The 16,433-nt window shown below is 40.7% G+C and overlaps 1 protein-coding gene across 20 annotated transcripts in view; it reads right to left on the bottom strand.

The window, feature by feature from the left end:
• Positions 1-16,433, bottom strand: part of DGKI (diacylglycerol kinase iota) — a 512,936-nt gene that overhangs the window by 241,583 nt on the left and 254,920 nt on the right. For 19 of the 20 annotated variants that reach the window (XM_086395389.1, XM_086395393.1, XM_086395391.1 and 16 more), the window contains 2 exons: positions 13,540-13,611; positions 9,477-9,593 (listed from right to left, as the gene is read on the bottom strand). In XM_086395389.1, coding sequence (XP_086251515.1) covers positions 9,477-9,593; positions 13,540-13,611 — 189 coding nt within the window. Of the gene's footprint in view, positions 1-92; positions 219-9,476; positions 9,594-13,539; positions 13,612-16,433 lie in introns of all 20 variants that reach the window. The other variant, XM_086395404.1, reaches the window with a different exon arrangement.

Genomic DNA, 16,433 nt, shown 5'->3' with positions numbered 1-16,433 from the left:
CAGAGTGAGCGACTGACTCCCCACCCCACGGAGAGGCAGGGAGTTAGAACCCTGGAGGCTCTCATGGACTCACATAACAACACATGTTATACCTGCCAACCCTCCCAGTAAATATGGAAGAATCCCAAATTCTCTGAGGGGCTCCAGTCTCCCGCCCAACCAGGTCCGTCTCCCGCCCAACCAAGTTCAAGAAGTTCACCTCCTGGTATGGAGATCACCTATGTGGAAATGTAAAAAAGGAGGCCATTTTTTCACGTTTTTCTTTTTTCTTTTTTCCCCCTCTGTTTAGTTTTTATAGGAGATGACCTGTTCATATAAAATGACTCAACCCCACTGAAATGTTATGATCCAAGTCTTCTATCAGCGTTCATGGCTTAGTTTTCAAAATGCAAAGAGTCAAGTTACTTATGATAGTAGAGTGGCAGTCGCTGCTCTTCCTTTTTCTGGCTAAGGACCCACTGGTTTAAAAAAGCCCTCCCTCCCTTGGCAACCTTGGATCTTTTTCCTCTCACAGAAGTGCATCCAACTTGAAACACATGGACCCCAAATTTACTTTCCCTGTCTTTCTCTTTTTAGGGAACGTATGGACCACAACTCTGATTATTTCAGCTATTTACTCTTAATATTTGATACAGATGCTTTGAGAAGAACCTCTTTCTGGGAACAGTCACAGCTCCCTGGCTGAAGGCAAGGCAAAATCAGATTTAATTAGTGGAGAGTCCATAATTAATTAGATAGATGGCCATCTTCATAAAGACAAGCTATTACTATCATGACATAGATGTTTTACAAAGTGTTGAAAGCTTGAGATACAAAATTTTTAACTTAAAAGTTTACATAAGTATAGACACATGCATTGTTTGAGCAATTAAATGTTTTCAAACAGCTTGAAGAAACTTAGATATCTATTTTTCAACATTGTATTTTTTCTTAGAGCATTCAAAATAAACCTTTTAGTCTAGAGCACATCATATATGAACACATCCAAATTAGTAAGACTGAAACTATTTAGCTTTTATTTTACTTGCATTTGGACCAAGAAAAAAAAAGTTGATTTGTGGCCTGTGCTCACCAAGGATGAAGGAAACTTTCTTGAACCACCATTTGTCCCAAGGTTTTCTTCCCCCATCATATTAAGAGAGTCTTCAGGTTTTCTGAATCTCACCAGAAAAGAAATCCAGAAGTTCACGGGTGTTCGTGATGCCAGGTAATTTCTCATCACTCACTCTAGACTATACTTCTCCTGCAAATAGATCTCCAAGTTTCCAAATTCCTCTTTAAATGGATCTATTATCATGTTCCTCTTGGGAAACTTCTGCATTCTTTGAGTATTTGCTATATTTTGACTAATTCCAATTTTATTAAAAGGGAAGAACAATTACTCAGAACTTTTAAATGCTTAATCAGTAGAATATTCCAAGTAGAGTGCTGAAAACTATTAGACTGGCAGAAGTAGTATCTATTACTTATGGCAATTCATGATGCTTTGAGTGTTGGTACCTGGGCCCCAACAAATATTCTTATTTAATTTGTTTAGGGTGAAGCCCAGGCAAAGATACTTTTTAAAAGCTCCCCAGAATAGAATAGATTATGACAGGATGGAATAGAATAAAATAAAATAATAAAAGCTCCTGTGGAATTCTAGTGTAGCCAGAATTGAGAACCTCTGTCTGAAATACAAAAGGTAGAATGAGGAGCTGTGTGTACTACGTATAGTAAAGCCAATCACTGGGGTAAGAAGCGTGAGGTGTGGGATTTGACAGACTGAATTCTGAACCTCCCTGTTACTAGCTCCATAATCTTGGCCAAGTCAAACTTTTGAAATAAGTTTCTTAATTTTCAAATGAAGGTGATAATACCTACCTCAAAGGAGAGTTTTGGTGTTTAAATGAAAAAAAAAAAAATGTATGTAATGTAGTTAACCTGGTATCCATCCCATGAGAAACACTTTGATCAATGTTATCAGTTGCCTCTTGATGGCTATATATCCCCAGCACAAATGCTTGGCACACAGTAGGCACCCATATCATTGTGGAAATAATAAGTCAGTATTTTTATAATTCACGACACTGACTGAGTCTTCCCTGATTTCAAAAAGGGTCCTTAGGAAGTGGGTGACTGTTTGCTAATTTATTTTGTTTTCGTTGATTTAGTGCCAAGAGCAATGCGGGACACCAAACACTTTTGGCTCTGGACAGGACTCAATAATTAAACTCCAAGAGGTAGGGCACATGAACCAAGTTGAGAGACTGTTTCCTCAACTTGCTTGATCACAGAAATCACAGTTCTTCAGGTGATCCTGCTGATCAAGTGTGTTTGAGAAGAGGGTTAGAAAAACACACCAAAATAAGGCTGTATATGTCTGAAAAAGGAGCAGGCAGGGGACTCAGCTCTCATAGGGAACAGACAGACAAAAATAGCCTTTGTTTTAAACACAGATGCAAATGCTTCCAAACCTCACCAAGCCACACGCACCTGAGGCCTTCATCTCACAGAACAAGAAAGGGGAAAGCTCACGCACAGTGGTTGACTTACAGTACCTGGATGCTCGTACGTGAGCTCTGAGTAAGCTTACCTCCCTACGGATGGCCAAAGAGCAAACGATAAGCATTACGGAGCTTCACACCTCCAAATTCCCCAGGCTTCTTTCTGTCCTTGTGTAAACATGTATCTCTGTCTCAGTACATCACTTCTTTTAGAAGGCAGCTTAATTCAGTGAGGAACAGATGGATGCGAAGGCAGATTCAGGCTGTGTTTTGGCCAAGACAAGTCTTCACGCCTTGCTAATCCACAATAGCACTTACTCTGCCTGGTCAGTCTTGTGAGAGTTAAATAAACATGGTTCCCAAGAATGAAAAAATTATACCGAGATGTTATTATCTAGAATTGTTGACAAAACAGCCAAGAAACCTTTAATACTTTTCCTGGGTTCTAAAACAAAGCATCGCTGTTATCAAAAGCAGCTAACTCAGTGATGCAAAGGGTTCTCTCTACAAGTTCAACTGTCCAAACAGCGAAATGTAGTGCTCTTGTCTGGATTTTTACATACTTCTGATTCCAATAGCATTCACCCCTGTACATTCTGTGCCCACTCTTTTGTGAAATTCTTAAGAAAAGATAAAGGATTTTTGTTTTCTTGTCCCAGGTATTGTGGCACAGGATTACCTTGCCACAAAAATAATCCTATCAACACAATCTTTATCACAGTTATGACGCCTTCCTGGCCTGTTATGAAATCCTACAGGTGAATCACTCCACTGTGAATGAAACCCAACTTACTACTCTTATTAACTCTTGGGATTTCCTCAGGTGACAGGATCACAAAGGATCAATTATAATAACAAAATCTAAAGATACGATATCTTACTTCATCATCCCAGAGGAAGTCTTCCTCCATTCACATGCTGGACAAAACTCTGATGGATAACAAGAGGGCGCTCCATGGACTTTGTCTATAAAAGGATATTCTCACTCTGCCCTGCTCCAGCTTTAGCATTGCAGCAATGGTTGTTATAAGGACAGGCAAGCAGAAGAATCAAGAAAACTTACTCCAAAAGTTAAGGACAGGGTCTCAGCAGCTTCTCAGGCATATTTGGCCAAATCACAGCAACTTGTTTCACACAGCAAGTGTGACATTTAGATTGGCCAAAGGAAGTCTTTGGCATTGGGCACTGAGGGAGATTGTTGGTCATTGCTATTACATACCATGGGATCCCTAGCATTTTAAGATAATCCCATCATAAGGAATAAGGACTAGCATGGAGAAAGCCCATACAAGGGTAGGTAGGAATTGATTGTGATGTTTTTATAAACAGACCACTAGAAATAATATAGATATCCACTGGGAGGGAATTTGCTTAAATCAACTATAAAATATCCATAGCAGTTTAAAAGGAATCAAATATATATGTATTAATATAGACTTTTCCCTATGATTTTTCAAATAGAAAAGCCAAATTTTGAAGCATTAAGTAGAGAATGATGTTATTTATTAAAAACACACACCTCTAGGGTCCCCCCACAAATCTGACCTCGCAAAAAGTTCATGCCGCATGAGTCTTGCTCCATCAGCTCCAAGTGCCTGTACTAGTATTTGAATATCTTTAATTCATTCATCCAAAGCATTATCCTCTAACATTTTCAGTCCAGAGGATAAACACTGAAATTTGTAACTTCAAATATAACTTGGACTTTATATTAACAGATTGAGGCTTTGTCACTAAAATTTGGTTGTTTTTTTTTTTTCATTTTAACTCCTTTCAGTTATCCGCCTTCCATCATCTTTTCACTTCTAGGTCTCACCAAGTAATTTGGTGATGAAACCTAGCAAATCATCCAGCAAGTTTTCACACAGCGTCCAACTCCACAGCTGGTCACAGAGTCATTATCCACTCAGAACCTGCCATCTTTCCACAGAGAACGAAAATATATGGTTTAATTCCACCTCTTTACAACTCACTTTTTCAGACCATAATACACTTCAGTAAATTTCCTTTACTCTTCTTCTTTAGAGCCATTTATTTAGACACAAACATCACAAATAAAGCCAACTTTATTTCATGACCCATCTTCACTACTGTTCTCAGTTAGATCCTATGGCTCGCATCACCCTTCCCATCCCTCTTGCCAGGGACATGGTCCACCATCCTTCAAGACCAAGCACCCTGGGCAGATTTTCCATTGAGCCTAAGCTGTTCTCCACGACGGAGGCAGCTCAATTCTGCTTCATGTCCCCACCGTGTTTCTACATCTTAGGTGGCATTTACCCCTTTGCGCCTTAGATGTGCACGTGTCTCAATGACCATGGCTGATGCAACCCAATTCTCTGGCCCCTTCCTTTCACCTCCATATGTGTGTCTCTCCCATGAGATGCACACCAGTCAAATAGATATCCCTTCCCACTCTTTCAGTGGGCTAGCCAAAAAGTTTATTTGTGTTTTTCCATAAGATGTTAGGGAAAAAACTTGAACAAATTTTTTGGCCAACCCCATATTAAGGATTTACTTGTGGCTGAATTCCTCTCCAGAATCAAATTCACAAAGACTCCAACCAATGATTTAGGTGGTTGTGTCTATTTTCCTCCCTGGGAAGTACACTGTTTGTGGACATCAAATGAACATCTGATTCATCTTTGGACCTCCTGCTGCAGGTAACAGCATCTTCAAATGTGGTTAATTAAACAGTTATTTAATTCAATTAAGGCTCTTCTCCTTTATCATTGTTAAGCTGTGTCATAGAAAAACAGGTAGGTAGGTGCTTGTACTCAGTTGTGTCTCCCTCTTTGCAACCCTTTGGACTGTAGCCCATCAGGCTCCTCTGTCCATGGGATTTTTCAGGCAAGAATACTAGAGTGGGTTGCCATTTCCTTCTCCAGGGGATCGTTCCTGACCCAGGAATCGAACCTGTGTCTCCTGTAGCTCCTGCATTACAGGCAGATTCTTTACTCGCTGAGCCATCAGGGAAGCCCCAGTGGAAAAACATAGAAATATATGGTACAGGTGGAAAGATACATAAACTCTAAATGCCCAGAAAGCATTTTATCTGCTGTTTTCCATCTACTTTCCAAATTTTCCTTTTTTTAAAAAAAAAAGATTTCCCACCCAATGTCTCCAAATAAATTCTCTAATCTTATTGCTTCCACACCATCTGTAACAGGTTACCACTCATGCCCCATACTCTGTAAACTACAGCTTTGACTTATCAATGATCTGGTTCCAAACACAAGGACTTCTCTCAACCCTTGTTATTTTTTTCATGTCTACAGAATTGAACATTGATGACTGCCCTATTTTTCTTTTCATTTTTTAATATTGAAACTTCATCCTACCATAGTTCTCTGTCTAGCAAACATTCTCCTCCTCCTTCCATTTCCTAGGTGTGGATGTTCTCCCTGTCTCCTTCTATTCTTTTATTTAGTAAATGAGCAGGTCTTGACTGTCTCCCCTGGGACAGGGATTGGGCTAGTGAATATACAATCCCACTCCCGTGTGAAATACAACAGCTACAGTAATACTTCTAGGTACACTTGGAAACACTGTAGATGCCATGCTATGGCCCCTACTCTTGACTCTTTCTACCCCCTGCACTGGGTCTCTCTCTCACCCTCTTTACATATGCTTTCGCTGTAACACAGAAGGTTCAGGGGCCAGTAACTTCTATCCTGACCCCTGTATGACTGTCCCATTGTTTTCTGTTGTTGCACAGCTTCACCTAACACCTTATGCTCCTAAAAGTCAACAAGAAGGAAAATAGCAAGAGCTACAATCTGAGTGGTTACAATGAGCCAGGTACTGTTCTCTGTGTGTTAGTTTATGTGTTTTAGCTCACCAGTCCTCAAAAAGGCTCTATGAAATAGGTACGAGTATTATTTACCCTTTACAGAGGAGAAACTGAAGTAGAAGAGATTAAGTTGAGATGAAACAAGTTATTAAGTGGCAGAGCAAAGTTATGAGTCCAGGCTGCCTGGTTCGCAAACCAGAGCGCTTCACCGCTACCCTATTGCCACTCTGTCCCCTCAGGCTCATTATACACCACCTTTTATACAGAACTTAATTAGTTAAATTACTTGATGACTTTGGGACCCAGGGGAGAAGGGACCACCAAAATTTTTAAAGTTATCTAATTCATCAAGGCTGGTTTTAGCAACATGGTAAAGTAGCATGATATACCATTAACAGCTTGGATTTCAGAATCACAATTTGTGGGTTCAAACACAATAATTGTATAGCCCCAGCTAATTTGTTTGACTTTTCTATTCCTCACTTTCCTCAGCTGCAAAGTGGGACTAATAAGAGCACTGTAACAATGAGATACTAAATGTATAGTACTTAAAATACACAACACATGTAAAGCATTCATAAATGTTAGCTTTCATTCTTATTATTACAATGTCCTGAATCATAGATGGGAATAAAAAGGTGGCTTATTAAAAAATTTTGGACTTTAGCATCCTGACTCTGAACTACTTTCCAAAAACCATTCCCACCAATCAGCTTTGCTAAGATACCAACTTATTATTATGAAAATTTACAAATGAAGGCAAACACAAAAGCATCTGTTATGTATTATATTTGCTGGTAATAAGGTCAAGGTCTCTTCATAGAAAACCTGTAGCTAAAAATTGAAGAGTAAAAATTGAAAAATCACCCTTTAACAAAATCTAATGAAATAAAAGATTTAGGCAACAATCTGGAATGGATAAAATTATAGATGAAAGACAGAGGGACAAATTTATAACAAATGGATTAGGATGACAGTTTCCGAATCCTAACACCACTAACAGTGAACAATCTGGTATTATGTTCCATTAAAAGCAACACTACAGAAAAAGACATCAATACCCATATAGTCCTTTTGCCAAGAAATTAAACCTGAATCTCAGTCCTTACATCTAAATATTTTTATAAGAAATATGGGTCATGATTTTAAATGAGGATTTAAAGGATTTTAAAGCACAATAAGGATACAATCAGTCAAAACTAAAATATGAGCTATGCTGTAGGTAAAGTGACCCAATTTATTCAATAAATAAATGGCAGGAAAAATAAGAGAGCAGAGTGCTATAGATTAAAAGAGATTTAAGAGATCAGTCCACAAAAAGGAAGTTGTAGACTTTGGATCTAAGTTTGAAAAAATGACTGTAAAAAAAGATATATTTAAAACAATCAGAAAATAATTTAAGGATGCCACCTCAAATTAATTAATTTTGATGGGTGAAGTAATGTTATGGAATTGTCTTTCTGAAGTATTATCTTTCTGGGAAACAAAAGGTAGCATTTATAGATTAAACGGTATGCTAAACTTTGCTTTAAAATACCCTAGCAAAAGGGAAAAAGGGAGACTTGCACTTTCAAGAAGACAGAGTAAATGGGGTGGGGCCAGAGGAAACACGGGTGTGGCAGTGAAAAGGTAACATAAGGACGCGGACGGTGATGGAAGTGTTCTGCTCTTCACTGATGGTGTCGGCATCCTGGTTCCCATGTTATACCCTGATACTACAAGATGGTACCACGAGGAGAAAGTTTGTAATGGATACATGGGTTCCTTCTGTGCTCTTTCTTAGAACTGCATGGGAATCTCAAAACAAATTTAATTATGAAAAGAACAATACAGCGTGGCAAGGGACAGATGAAACAACAGCAGCAGCAGAAACGTTCATGGTTATAGAATTCATTATGATCATCTCTTTCTCTTCACTTGTGTGCAAATTTCCACAACCCAAGATCTTTTAAAGTTTACACAAGTAAACTTAGAGTTTCTCTGCAGAGTGATAGTGTCTTCTGGTTTTCCTGTTTTATCTTCAGTCGTCCAAAATCCCGTATCACTAGGTCACCCCACATACTCATGCTAGTTAAACAATTATATTTAAAAATATACATATATATATATATGATTTTATTCAATCATTCCTTTGTTAAAAGGATAAAGTTTACATGGAGCAAAAATCTCCTTGGAGTCAGGCCTGAACAATCTTATGCTCTTCCCTTTTACTCACCCCCTACATAAACCTTCCTCTGCAGTCAACCTAGTCTCACAGCCCCATGGATATAATTTTGGACAAAGTATACTTGCTCCTGCCATTCTCCTGCATGTTATTCTCTTCTCCACTGATCTAAATCCCATCCATCTTTAAGGAAGCAGAATAAAACCCACCTGCTTCATGAAGCTCTCCCTGATCTTTCCTCAAAGTAATTACATGGTTCTTCAGAGCAAAGATCATGTATTACATTCACAGTGCTTAGTAGCCTTCTTGATACCATCAAGGTTTTTGATGAAAACGTGTTGATTTAACTGAATGTTTACTATAAAACAATTGGAGAGAGTTCTGAATTTTAGGGGGAAACACACGTACAAAAGAGCTTCTTGGTGGCTCAGACCTAAAGAATCAGCCTGCAATGCAGAAAGTACAAGGAGGCTTGAATACAGAATGAGATTAGCTGTTAAGAGGATAAATTCTACTTTGCCTTAAGGAAAGAGTGTTGCTCTCTAAGCAGGCCTCGTGTACTGGGGAAGGTCATGACCCACAGTCTGCGTTGGGGTTGGAAGTGGTGGGAATCGCCACCCAACACTGAAGCCTGCACCACCGTGGGCCCTCACAGTCACTCCCTGGGGTTGCCCAGGCTGCAAGAGAAGAGAGTCGTGTAAGAATCAGCTGCACGCACCGCTCACCACAGGGCTTTAAGGAACTCAGCAGAGCGCCCGGGCGAGAGAATACATATTAGCATCTGAATGGGGAGCAAGCACTCCTGCTGTGACACTGTGATTTCTTTAGGAAGTAGAGGCTGGTTCCATGAGAGAGCCCAACAGCAGTATAGGGATGGGCTAAGGGGATTAACTGGGAAGCTAAGCATGGGCCTGTGGGGAGGAGTGAGCAGAGATCATAGGAACCCAGAGCCTCGTCAGGGGGGAGAAAAGCAAGAAGCAGCAGTTCCTTTTTCTCTGAGCTGGCCCAGCAGCACCAGGGTCCCGGCAGTTACCTGAGGTTTCTTCACCTTAATGATCCAGGTGGGCGGAACAATAACAGCAGCGTGAGCCCCCAGGGAGCAGGGTTCCTCAATCTGATGCAGCATGAAGCAGGTCACCTTATTGTGAAACTGAAGGGAAAAACAGGCCAGTAAACAATTCTGCATGGAGGGAAATGCTACCGCAAGAAGGAACAAGTGCTTGTGTGCATACTAAGCACACGCTTGCATGCACACACACCCATAGGGGTCCCACGCTCCTCATGACTGCACAACCAGTCCCAGGAACTTAAGAGACCAGACTACAGATTCATTCTACTTTATAGACTGATAACCACTGATTACAAGAACTCAGTTTATAGACCAGCTGAAACTTGATAGCCTTTTATAGGATTTTCGGAGGGTTCTAGAAAGGCTAATTTTGCACATAATTTTGTTTCACTTGGTTTGTGCTCCTCACAGACTTGGCTGATTTGGGATAATGTTGAGAAGGAAATGAAGACAAGCAGAGTGGCATTCCTCCTACCTGCCTCTCATTTTTCTAGCCACAGACATCAATCCTTCCAGTAGTCCCTCCAGTGTAAGGGACCCAGAAAAAAAAAAAAAAATGTTTCTTCTAGAGAGTTGTTAGAGGGGAAACAAAGAGACTGCTTCTGCTGGGTTTGTCTAAAGCTGCTGAAAAAATAATGGTCCTAGCACACTTGGCAAATCTAAAGTGCTTTTGATTTTTGAAAGGAAGGAAGTCAATATAGACTAATGATAATAACAATACCTAGGTTCCAGGGGCTTAACTCTATATCCCAATGGACTGAGTAACCTTAGGCCAATTACATTTCCAGTAATTTTTTTTTCTTTTTTGTGACTGTAAAGTGATAATAACGTGTAGTAGCATTTGTTTTCTAATAAACATCAAATCCCCATTATACAATCATGGGCTTTAAAATTTTAATCATAGTGATTTTTTTTTTTAAATTAACAGTAGCTGCTACTTAGATTATACTTAATGTGACCACATAATTTATCATCTTAACTGAAACAATTTTAAGAATGAAAGGAAGCAGAGACAATAATTATGTTGGAACAGCAGACATAAATTAGGACTGTCTCAGGAAAACTGTCAAATATAGCCACCCCAATTACATCACATCAGGGCAATTTTATCTTTACCGCTGAGTAGCTTCAAGATCTGACATGATCCAGTGGCAAATTACTAAACCAGTTAAGCATGAAATACTACTTAATAAGATAATAAATAATTCCTCCTAAATTGTTTGTGATTTGCAAACAGTTTGATATACCAGAGAAATGTCATTCGAATTCCTTCTTTAAAAAGTAATTTTCTCTCAAATCATCCCATCTTCTCCTCCCACTGAGTCCAAAAGTCTGTTCTTTATGTCTGTGTCTCCTTTGCTGCCCTGAATGTAGGATTGTTGGCAACACAATATTGCAAAGTAATTATCCTCCAATTAAAATAAATTAAAAAAATAATTTTATTTTAATAATTCAAATAAATCTCCATATGAATAACCATTGCATTTCTAACATGGCAGGAATCTCAGAGACTGCCGACTCCAACTCTTACAATTTACACCTGAGTACTCTAGAGAGACTAAGACGTGTGTCTAAAACTGCATGACTTTTAAGGGGTAGAGTCAGGACCTGAATAAATGAAACCCAGCTCCCAAATACAGTTTTATTTTCTGCTACAGGAAGTGCCCACAGAAAGCACTCAATTTTTTGACATCAAATATCCTAGAAGGATATAGTGTTAAAATACACCACCACCATAATCTGTCTTAAAAGGTTTTGTGTTTTTAGTCCTTGAAAAATCAACTTCTACAATGTGGGACCCTGGTAAACTGAACGATACATGTGCTGTGATTAGTCGCTCAGTTGTGTCCAACTTTGTAACCCCATGGACTGTAGCCAGCCAGGTTGTTTGTCCATGGGGATTTTCCAGGCAAGAATACTGGAGTAGGTTGCCATGCCCCCTTCCAGAGGATCTTCCCAGGTCTTCCCAGGGTTCAAACCCAGGGGTCTTGCATTACAGGTGGATTCTTTACCAACGGAGCCATCAGGGAAGCCCCCAAAGATACAAGAACTGATCAAAACTCTGCCACAAGGGTCAACTGAGAGTTGTTTTTTTAGTGATTCGATCGGACTACAGATTCACGAAAAGAAAGCACATGAGTTCATTGTCAAGCAGGACAGTTTCCAAATTAAATCACCTCGGATCAACCATCTAACCACAACCTGGCAGCTACAGGGTAGCAGCATGTGCACACTATCTAAGGCCGGGCCGATGCTACCTGGCAAGTGTCGTCTCACCGGATCAGGGAAACAGCAAGCATAGACAGTGTTGGGGACCCCGAGGGCCTAAATCTCCTTCTTCCTTTCCAAGCAAAGGCACTGTCTTGATGGCCAGTTGTAATTGGCATTTGCACAGTTCCTTGAGTGAAAGGAAACATGTTCCCTTATATTTGTGAACATGTTCTTGAACAGAAGCACAAAGACTACTTGTAAAACAATTATCTGAAAGGAGATAGAAATGCCAAGAACAAAAAGTGTGCCAGGAGGGTGATGCAGCAAACACTGAACTTTCCCGACCAAGGTGTCCCCACCAAGTAACAGCAGATCCTCCTGACATGTGGGGGCTAGTGAAAGTATGCCAGAGAAATTATTAGATTGAACCTGATGGAACTGCAAAGAAGCAAAAGTTTTTCACCCACAAAAAAAGCCAAGTTCACGTGTTTCAAGTAAATGCATCTTCCACTCCTGCCTTGTGGCACTAGATAAAGCTGATGTGTGCAGGACATGTGCTAAGTTGCTTCAGTCAATCATGTCCGAGTCTTTGTGAACCCATGGACTGTAACCCACCAGGCTCCGCTGCCCATGGGATTCTCCAGGCAAGAATACTGGAGTGGGTTGCCATGCCCTCCTCCAGGGGACCTTTCCGACCGATGCACCCTGCATCTCTTGTGTTGGCAGGTGGATTCTTTACCCCTAAGCCACCTGGAAGTCTGAAGTTTATCTGCACAGCCTTAACCCTTAAGCTTAAACAGCACAGCCCTTTATTTCCAGGTTGGCTGTGCAGTGAGGGGAAAATGTATCCCAATTACAAAGGCATTTAAAAGAACCAGTAAATTGAGAGATTAGAGCAGGGGTCCAGATTGTTTCTATAAAAGGACTGGATAGTAAATATATTAGTCTTATGGGGCCATATTGTTTCTGCTGCATTATTCAACTCTGCTGCTAGAGCAAAAAAGTAGCCAGAGACAACACATAAAGGATGGGCATGGCTGTGTTCCAGTAAAAGTTTAGTTACAAAAACAGGCAGCAGTCAGATTTGGTTTACAAGCCATAGTTCGCTAACTTGTGAGTCAGTCTACATTGTCTAGTTAAAGAAAAACAATACGTTCATAGATCAAAAAAAAAAAACAACCATCTGGTTGGGACAGAGCTGTTAAAAATGAAAAAAAGAGAAGAGAGGAAAAGTAAAAAGGGAAATTATCATTGGATCCATATGAGTATCCATGTTCAAATGTAAGAAAGAGTAACATTTCAATAAGCTTACAGCCAACCATAACAACATCCAAACCTAAGGAAGAATATAAGCCCACTCTAATCCTAACACAGTCTCATTAAAAAAAAAAAATTCACCCACATCAAAAACAGAAGAACCAAGATGTCTGAATTGCTTTGTCAGAGGGATTATCTAAGGTTGCAACTTCCTTCTACACAAGTTGTCATCGATGACCTAGTGTACTACAGGGCAAGTGGCCTTGGAGCGAAAATCCCTCAATTCTAGACTCAGAGATAGAATCAGGAGGGGATTTTCCAACTTGGGGTTCCAGGTTTCAATGTATATAAGTAAAGGGGTTAATTTCTAGTTTCTCGCAGTTAATTTATCCTGTGGTTCTATAGTTCTAATGTGTCTTTCTCCCTCCACAGATCCTATGAGAGAAATAATACATAAATTAGGATAACGTTCCACTTACAGACAGGAACTCCAGCAATGACATAATTCTATTTTGAGAAAACAGGAGCCCACTTTGTTTTATCTTATCCCCAAACTTACCGCCTGCTTGCACCAGGAACAGCTGATAGCCACAATCTCTTTACTGTGGAAGGAGAATTTTTGCTGGAAGCCCTAGAATATTAGAACAAGAGACAGAGAATTAAAAACCCCTTCCAACCAAGCATGCATCTGCCCTCCTGAAGTCCAAGGAAGTCAGTAAGGCCAGGCTTAAGGGAACTGAGACCGCAAATGCCACAGTGGGTACTTATATCTCCACCTTCTACCACCTTTCCTATCACCAAATTCTCTAAAGTGTGAGAGAGGAGGCACCAGTATTCACTTTACCACTGGCACTCAAAGTCAGCCACAAACACTTTTTTGCTTTGACCTCACTGTGTGGCATGTGGGATCTTAGTTCCCTGACCAGGGATTGAACCTGTGCCCTGTGCAATGGAAGGCAGAGTCTTAACCACTGGGCTGTGAGGGAAGTCCCCAAATCATCGGCCCCTCCACCAAGTAAATGAGGTTCTGATGCATTTTTATTTTAAGTTAAAAAGAAGCCTCTATTGGTTCACATGATTTTTTTAAACAGTGGTTCTCCATCTCAGAGGTCCTACACAACCTTACCATCAAGAAGCCACAAAGAGAGAAATGAAGCAGGAGGCAGTCAGGTGACCTAGAAGTGAGAGTCTGGGAGACGTCCAAGGGTGGAGAAGGAAATTCAAACCCTCTCATCATCCCCTTGGGATGTCAGGACTCAAAACAAGCAGCTTTCAATTTCCATTTTTCGCCAGCAAATGGCAATGAGATTAATGGAATGGCAAACACAATCCTCTTAATGAACAAACAGAATTACTTTTCCATCAAGGAAAGAAGAGACGCTTTTTGGCCGCTGTTGTCCCTAAATAATTACCAGAGAGAAGTACGCAGTAACTCTCAAGGAAATTTTTTTTAGCTTTCCCAAAGCTCACCCATTTCTATCTGCTGTGAAATCTAAGCCAAACAAACTAATGCAGATCAATGACCCAAAACTCTTAAAGCTTTTTAAGTGACCCAAAGCAAACAGAAAGATGTGATGGGCAGGAAAGCTTTAAAGGCAATGAGCTGCATGTCTTGCTTAATGTGTACAGATAACTTTGAGTTTAAAGAAAGTCAATTTCAGTCTGTCAGTCAGTTCAGTCGCTCAGTCATATCCGATTCTTTGCGACCCCATGAATCGCAGCACGCCAGGCCTCCCTGTCCATTACCAACTCCCGGAGTTCACTCAGACTCACGTCCATTGAGTCAGTGATGCCATCCAGCCATCTCATCCTCTGTCGTCCCCTTCTCCTCCTGCCCCCAATCCCTCCCAGCATCAGAGTCTTTTCCAATGAGTCAACTCTTCTCATGAGGTGGCCAAAGTACTGGAGTTTCAGCTTTAGCATCATTCCTTCCAAAGAAATCCCAGGGCTAATCTCCTTCAGAATGGACTGGTTGGATCTCCTTGCAGTCCAAGGGACTCTCAAGAGTCTTCTCCAACACCACAGTTCAAAAGCATCAATTCTTCAGCGCTCAGCTTTCTTCACAGTCCAACTCTCACATCCATACATGACCACTGGAAAAACCATAGCCTTGACTAGATGGACCTTTGTTGGCAAAGTAATGTCTCTGCTTTTGAATATGCTATCTAGGTTGGTCATAACTTTCCTTCCAAGGAGCAAGCATCTTTACACATTATTAAAAGAAGTCCTAGCGGCATTTTTGCAGTCCCCATAATTCCTACCTGTCTGCAGCATTTCATAAACTAATGAGCATTTCCTCCTTTGTGGTCCTCTGGCCTCTCCTGATTTCCTAAAACACATCTCAATTCTCCTCCTTCCTCTCCATCTTCTGCACGTGGACAGGAGACTGGGACCAGTGTCAAACCTTGGTGCTCTGCAATTCCACCTTTAATCCTTCTCTTTTTTGTCCAACCTCAAATCCCACTTCAAGAAACGTGACCTCTTCTTAACACTGGACTTTCCTGGATTCTGAAAAGTCTCTCCATCAATATCCCTTTCTCAACAACTTAAGCGATTATAGAATCGCTCAGTGCAGAGGCATTCACAAAACAAGCGTGAGTCTGCTATCCTCACAAAAGCTTGCTTGTAGTGTGGGTCCTTGGCTGGCATTAGGGAACCTGAATTTCAGGAGGGGTTCCCCAGTTGAGGGTGGCTCACTGTGCCTGAATTGTTGGTACAAACACCCTGGTGTATGAACAGCTGCTTTCCTTCTGTGAGTCTGGAGGCTGGATCTGTGTGGGGCAGGGGGTGATTATGTCACCAGACCCCAAGAAAAACCTGACCACCAAGTCTCAGATGAGACCCAGGAGACAGTATTTCACGCAAGTTGCTGCAACCTGTGTTGGAAAAATTAAGTGCGTCCTTTGCAACTGTCAGAAGACTTCTGGTGCTTTACACTTGGTTTCCGCAGGACCTTATCCCATGTTCCTTTCCTCTGTTGACTCTGCTTTGTAGCTGTTTGTTATAATAAATCACAGCTGTGAGTAATATTTCCCACATAGCTCAGTTGGTAAAGAATCTGCCTGCAATGCAGGAGACCCTGTTTCGATTCCTGGGTTGGGAAGATCGGCTAGAGAAGGGATAGGCTACCCATTCCAGTATTCTTGGGCTTCCCTGGTGGCTCAGCTGGTAAAGAATCCACCTGCAATGTGGGAGACCTGGGTTCGATCAGACATGGCAAATCACTTAACCCTCTGTCTTCTTCCTTCATCCATCTGGAAGTGGTCATAAAAATACAAACCTCTCCAACACCACTGAGTAGTTATAAGCATCCAATAAAGCAATGCATTTGAAAAGTCCTTTATAACACAGTATACAGAAGGAGCACATTTACTGTTGGAACCTCTTCTAAGTTCTTGCTAACAAAGTCCTCCAGTATCATGTGTGTGACTAGCAATGCTATATTCAATTGTA

The sequence above is a fragment of the Bos grunniens genome, chromosome 4 (assembly GCF_055505025.1).
Source record: "Bos grunniens cultivar Pamir isolate PY7600 chromosome 4, Bosgru_T2T1.0, whole genome shotgun sequence".
Classification (NCBI taxonomy): Eukaryota; Metazoa; Chordata; class Mammalia; order Artiodactyla; family Bovidae; genus Bos; species Bos grunniens.
This window is presented reverse-complemented; position numbering and strand designations above follow the sequence as displayed.